The sequence below is a fragment of the Echinops telfairi genome, unplaced genomic scaffold, assembly GCF_000313985.2.
Source record: "Echinops telfairi isolate 266 unplaced genomic scaffold, ASM31398v2 ScPeMD7_6;HRSCAF=24_0, whole genome shotgun sequence".
Taxonomy (NCBI): Eukaryota; Metazoa; Chordata; class Mammalia; order Afrosoricida; family Tenrecidae; genus Echinops; species Echinops telfairi.
The window spans coordinates 2,243,066-2,250,316 of NW_022103902.1; the positions used below are offsets into that span (position 1 = coordinate 2,243,066).

Genomic DNA, 7,251 nt, shown 5'->3' on the forward strand with positions numbered 1-7,251 from the left:
CTGACTACCTCTATGGGAAGAGATGATGGTGAAACTCAATATTAGCACCAAACCAGGCCAGTTGCTCATATAATAAATTCAGGTTGAAGGTGAAGAAAATGGAATCAAGTCCCATGAGCCAAAATACGACCTTGAGTATTTCACCTGAATTTTGAGGACATCTCAAGAACAGGTTTGCTACATTGAACAGTTACAGCAGAACACCTGATGAGCTGTGGGAGGACATGAGAAAAGCACCAATGAAGAAGTGATAGGTCATTAGAAAGACAAGAAATTAATAAAAGATCAAAGGGGGTGACAGAAGAGGTTCTCAGAGTTGCTCCTAATTGTAGAGTGGCTAAAGCAAATGGACAAAATGATTAAGTTAAAGAAGTACAAAAAATGTCAAAGGGAAGTTCAAGAAGATAAAGACAATTATTATAATGAGATGTGCAAAGACCTAGAGTTAGAAATACAAAAAATATGAACACACTCAGAATATCTTTAACTGAAAGAAATTAAGAGAACATCAAACCACGAGTTCCAATATTGAAACATTCTATGGGAAAAATTTGAATGATACAGGATGCATTAAAAAAAGATGGAAAGATTGCAAGAGTCACTACACCAAAAATAATTAGTCGGCATTTCATCTCAAGAGGTAGCATAAGAGCAGTAACCAATGGCAATGAATGAAAAGTTCAGTATGCCTTGAAAGCATTTGCCAAACACAAGGCACCAGGAAATTGATAGAATTCCAATAGAAATATTTCAATAAGCTAATGAAGCACTGGAAGCATTCATTCATTTATGGCAGGAAATTTGGAAGGCAGCTACTTGGTCAACTGACTAGAAGAGATCCTTATTTGTACTTATTCCACAGAAAGGGGATGCAACGGAATGCTCAAATTATAGAACAATGTCATTGGTATTACATGCAAGCAAACGGTTGTTGGCATCCAATAGTGAATGGTTGCAGCAATACATTAACAGGGAGATGCCAAAATTTCAAGCTGGACTCAGAAGAGGTTGTGGAACAAGAGATGTAGTTGCTGATGTCAGATGGGTCTTGGCGTAAAGCAGAGAATACCAGAAAGGTGTTTACTTGTGATTCATTGACTATTCCAAGGCATTTGACTGTGGGGACCATAACAAACTGTGGATTACCTTGAGAAGAACGTAAATTCCAGAACATTTCATTGTGCTCATTTGGAACTTGTACATAGATCAAGAGGCAGCATGATTTGTTTCAATTCATTACACTAACTTCAATGCGCCATGACATATCTAGGTGTCTCTCTATCTTTCCTGTTTTCATTTTAATCATTTTACTGGAGGCTCTTGCCATGCGTGTTTTAAAATCAGGAAAGGTGTGTGTCAGGGTTTATATCCTCTCACCATACTTGCCAAATCTGGATGCTGAGCAAATCACCAGAAAGGATGCCGCATGAAGAAGAATGTAGTCAACAACCTGCAACATGCAGACGATGCAAGCTCGCTGGCTGAATGTGAGGAGGACTTAAATGGTTGGTGAAGAGCAAGGGTTGCAGCAGCATGGATTACAAATCAATGTAAAGAAGGAAAAATATTCACACTTGAACCAATAGGTAACATCAATATAAATGGAGAAAAGGTTGACGTTCTTAAGGATTTTGTTTAGCTTGGACCCACAATCCGATGGGAACAGTAGTCAGGAGAACAAAAGACATCTTGCTATGGGTATATTGGCTACGCAATACCTGTTTAGAGTGCTGAAAATAAAGGATATTACTTTGAAGACTGAAGAAAAATCTATACTTTTAAATTGTGGCATTGGCAATGAATATTGAAAATATCATGGCCTCCTGAAAGTACAAGCCAACTTCAACAAACACAGTCCACAAATTCAAAGCAATTTCATTTTCAGACAAGAGTTTCAGGGACTATGGGAATTGTTGGGCTGCTGTTAGGTGCCATCGAGTCAGTGCCATCCCGTAGTGCCCCAGGCACCAAAGAATCAAAGGCTCCCCTTCATGGGCCTTTTTAAAAAAGAATTGTTCCTATGCTTGAGCCTATTGTTGCAGCCGTTGTGTCAACCTACCTCACTGAAGCCCTGCCTCTCTTCACGGCCCCTCTACTTTACCAGCGTGGTGTCCTTCCCAGGGCTAGGATCTCTAAAGAACAGTTCCAGATTGTATAAGACCAGTGAAATGTAGAGTCTCTGAAAATCCTGAAAATGCCGCAAGCACTAATAAATGTTAGAGGCATTAAACATATGGATACTGTCTCTCTTAATATACCTTAATATTTAAACACAGATCTGTTCAAACATCATACATTTTGGGATTCAACTAATCTGGGCTTCTGTTAGCTTATGGACACACCACCTCTGTAGGTAGCAGGCTGGTTCTGGAGCACATGGTTTGGCTAAGGGATCCATCAGAGGCCTCGTGAGCATCCCTTGCACTGATTGCTTTGTGTAGGACTGCGTTATGCACTGATGCTTCATGGAATCTTATGAGCATCATCTTGAGTTTGGAATGACAAATCTAGTAAATGGCTAAGAAGTATTTGAATCCATTTCCCCTGATATCAACATCAATTCATTTTCATTTACAGCAGGCTGATTACTACCTCTATTTTCCCTTCATCAAAATCTTGAAAGTTTTAATCTCCATAACATTGCAATAGACTGTCTCCACAGTGTGAAGAAAGGAAGCAGGACTTATCCAAGGTTGTGATGTTAACACTTCATTATTTGTATCAATCAGGTGTTTCAAATGACATGGATTTCTCATTCAGCTTTGGAAACATGATGTGTCCAGTTAATTTATAGAAAAAATCCCACTGTCTTCATATTTTAAAAACCACCTTGCTCTCACGATTTCCATATTATTAAATGCATTTATAATTAAGCAAATGACATTTGATTAGAGTATGTTTATATATTTCCATACAAAATGTCTACTAAATAGATCACGCAATTTAAGACAAAGATGCTAAATTGTAAATGGCTATGGAAAGACCACTAAACTTATTTAATAGCAATAAAATTTTTAACCAGCTTCTGAAGCAAAGTTTATGATTAGAAATTTATTACTACATACCGTGGAATCTCAGTTGCTCCATTTGCTTTCCATGTTCGTAAACCTTTCTAAGACTTATTTCTTCCACTGTGAATGAGACAATGATTCTAACCTTGCCCAGTTGTTCTGCGGAATCTGACTGGAAGACTAAAGGCGCATGCTTTAGCATACAGATGGCTGTGCAGCATGTCCTCAAGGAGCATTACTCGTCTCTTGTTGCGAGTGACTATGTGAACCAGAACGTTTTTAAGAATATGGAGAATAATTCATCAGGGGCAATCCCCGACTCTATCAATCCTCAGCAATGTGATGTCTCTAAGTGGAGAGACAATGGTGACTGACACATCTAATGGGAACTAAGGAGATCTGCACTCAGAAGAGTCCAGGGGTCAAGTAGACGAGAAAAGAAGTGTGTGTGTGTGTGTGTGTGTGTGGTCTTTAGAATCCTGTTGCTCTCTTCTCTATTGGTCTTCCAAAAACTGCAAAGCAACTGTGTTTGAATTCTCTCCTAAGAGTTTGGAGGTGTTACACAGTGAAAACATCCTTGGAGGCTCAGACTTTCATTAGAGCCTCTTGTCTCAGGTGATCAGACATAAAACTGTTCCTCCCAAAGTCATTTTGCACCTAAGTAGTTTGGCATAATGCTGAAGGAAGGAAGTTTCTGTTGAGTTAATATTCTTTCTAATCTATTTTTGAGAGTAAACATATCCTTCCTTTCCCACATCCCCACCAAAGTAACTTTGTGCACCATAAACCTGGTATTCTAAAATGATGATTCAAAGGCCCAATTTATTTCCTTCCTTTTGCTGAAGATTTGATTAATCATCCAAGGGCTGATTTTACAAGTTCAGCTAAAATATATTTTCCCCCTAAAACCTCAAGCTTCTAAAATGTACCAAATTACTTGATTAAACTACTTATGATTTTATCCTTTCTGTTTTTATGCATAGATCAAAACCAACCACCCCAACGATGTTTTTCAATGCTCTGAGATAAGTTGGGCACTATGGAAGTTGTTTTAATTTTATTAGAACAATTAAGGGGTATCCAAGCAAAAAATATATCCTCATGCATGTATTAAAGTCAATTTCTAATTAACAGTAATTTAAAACAACATCTTCCATTACTTTCTCATAAGGATTCATTTTTTCTGTCTCAGCAAAGAGTAGTCATTGGAGAAAGCATGATCTATTTCCACACAAAGTGTTTTTTCTGTTCTTCCTCCTACCCTCCTTTTATTTCCTGAGAAAACTATACACAAACCATTAACTTTCTAGAAGTGGCATGAGTCTGGAATTTCTTGGTGATAGAATAAAGTTTTCTGACATTGTTTGGTCATTAACATATTGTCAGGTCTTACAACAAGATGTTGAGTATTTAAATCCTACTAACTTTAAAGACGCTGGTATTGTAAAATGCAGAGTTGATTCAAAATTTGTTCCCAGGGATTCTCATCATTTCATTCCATTGCAAAAGTGCCTTTCTGTTCCAGATATACTGACTCAGAATCAAATATCCTGGAGATCTTGTAAAAATGTAGGTTTTGATTCAGTTTATCTCTGGTGGAAAGGCAAGTTTTCAGCAGTGGGTCCGTCAGGATAAGAATCCACAGCCCCATTCTGCCTGGCTATGGGCTCCAGTCCGTCAGATATTTGGTATGCCTTCGATTTTACAATAGATCATTTTTACCTTAAGAATTTCATCTATAGTTTATATTGGGTAGTCTATTACAAAAGCCTATCCTTGCAATCCTTAGCAAACTGAAGCCAAAGTGTGAAACTATTATTGAAATATTGTAACCAAAGTCTGCGTCTTCATTGATGATAATTATTTCTGCTGAGTCGCAGGACTTTAATGAACTTGGACTGTAACTATGTTAATTGCAAATCTAGGATTGAATTGAAATCCGTTTCATACTTTCAAGTGCACAGGCGTGAAGAATGGTAATGTCCACATGATACATACATCTTTTCTAGGTTTGGCAATGGAACAAATATGGTTGTTGCTGCTTCTAACCATGAGAGTGCTTCCAGGCTCCGCACAGTTCAACAGCTACAATTGTGATGCCAACCTCCACAGTAGGTTTCCCGGTAAGTCTGAATCTAATATTGTCTCTAATATTATCCAGAAAGAGTGATGATGTTTGAATAATAAACCATTTAAATACATAGGGAAAAATGGAGTGCAGACTCTACATTAAGTCACAATTAACAATAAGCAAATGACAAAAAGTGTTTTTTTTTTTTTCTGGATCTGCAATTTATATCCACATTACCATATAAAATTCTTCATAATGAAAATTCTAATGATCACTCACAGACTTGAAAAATACTGGCTAGTGTGTGATAAAATTGGCAAAGTTTAATTTCTTTCAAAAATATACCTAATTGATGCCTCTTTTATTTTATTTTTTTCATTTAAAAAATTTATTACTGAGAGTTAATGCATATGTCATATCCTTCCATACTTTAGTCATGTCAAGCAGAATTTTCCAATTGCTACCACAGTTTCCAAAATTTTTTTTTACTCCCTGGACTCCTTGACCTCATCTCCCTTTTACTCTGTAACCCTTGCCCACCCCGCCCCAAACCCTTGTTCTCCTTGCTAAAGGTTCATCAATCCTGAGTTTCATACACCGAAACACGGAAAAACATATAACACGACTTCATGAGGGTGTTCTCATTGTTGTTATTTCTCCATTTCCCCAAATTTCTTGTGCCATACTCTCCAGGGATCCTAGATCCAGTTACTGATGCTATATATTTAACTATCCTGGATTTCATGTACAGAACAACATTAAAAAACAAACAAACAACTAACAACAATAGCAAAGTAAAATAGAAGAAAAACTTCGATCGAAAAGAAAGCAGAAAATATTAAAAACCAGAACAAATTTAAAAGGGGAGATCAAAGGGGAGATGAAATGATAAGGTGCTGATTTTTAACTTTACTGAGATGCTGGCCATACCAAATAAACATATCCCATGTGCTCCCACAGCTGGAACTTGGTGAGAAGGAACACGTTTTAGTTAAGTACCCACCATTTTATAATAACCAAAGTCATAGAACGATAGGTGAACGGTTACGAAATAAAGATTAGTCACACCGGAGAGGCCATGTTTGCTATGGAAACCCCAATACCTTCCGACCTGTTTTATGTTCTGCAAACCTCCACTGAGCATCCGTAGGGAAAAACATCACTGGTCTTACTCAGGAAATTTGTTCGGAGAGAAGTAATCTGGTGTTCCAGCACAATACCCCAGCACGCCAGAGTATCACTGGGAATCACTAGGACGCGTGTAGTGGCCACGTTGGCCATAGTACGGAAGTCATGGCGCAATGCCTGAGGATGAAGCTAGAGATGTAGGCCAACGGGGATTGTTTTGTATACAAAAAATGAGACATTTTGTTTTGTTTACATCTTTATCATGGAAATTTCAAACATATCCATAAAGAGAGGGCAGTGCTAAAAGTTGCTGACACTGGTCATGCTGCTTCATCGATTTCAGCATTTGTCTATCAGTTTTGTTTAATTTTTCTCTTCTTATCACTTCCATCCCAGAAACAATTTAGAGTAAGTTTATTTTGTTTGTTCATGCTTTGATATACATATTTAATGAAAAAGAACTTAAAATATAAATATACTTAATGTATACATAAAATAAACCATGATTTCTTAAAATGATTGAATGGCTCGGTCAGGTTGGCCCTAAAACATCTCCGTATTACATTTGCTAACATGTCTCTTGTTGTTGTTGTTAGGGGCCATCAAGTGGTTTCTGACACTGCGCACCTTCTTTTAAATCTCTTGTAATGTGTAATTGTTTTCTCTCAACTTTAAAAAAATGCTACTTATCTCTTTAAGTCATTAGGTTATTTGTCTTATAGAATTCTGACACTCTGGATTTGGCTACCTGTCATGTTGAGATAGCCTTGGACATGCTAGGTTTCCCTGGCGTATCCTATGAACTAATTAAAGGCGTGAATATACTCAGGTGTAATTATTTTGTCAAGAATACTTCCTGCAAGACTGTGTGTTGCCTTTACCTTGCAGGCAAGACCAAGCCATTCGGTCTTTGCCAGCGCAGGCAGGACGCACTCATATTTTGTACCCTGTTTCCCCGAAAATAAAACAGTGTCTTATATTAATTTTTGCTCCCAAAGATGCGCTAGGTCTATTTTCAGGGGATATCTAATTTTTCCATGA

The 7,251-nt window shown here is 37.5% G+C and overlaps 1 protein-coding gene across 1 annotated transcript in view; it reads left to right on the forward strand.

The window, feature by feature from the left end:
• The first annotated feature begins 5,028 nt into the window (after positions 1–5,028).
• Positions 5,029–7,251, forward strand: part of ZPLD1 (zona pellucida like domain containing 1) — a 45,594-nt gene continuing 43,371 nt past the window's right edge. Inside the window, exon 1 of the mRNA XM_004706380.2 lies at positions 5,029–5,134. Within this exon, the coding sequence (XP_004706437.1) occupies positions 5,029–5,134 (106 nt within the window). The remainder of the gene's footprint in view (positions 5,135–7,251) is intronic.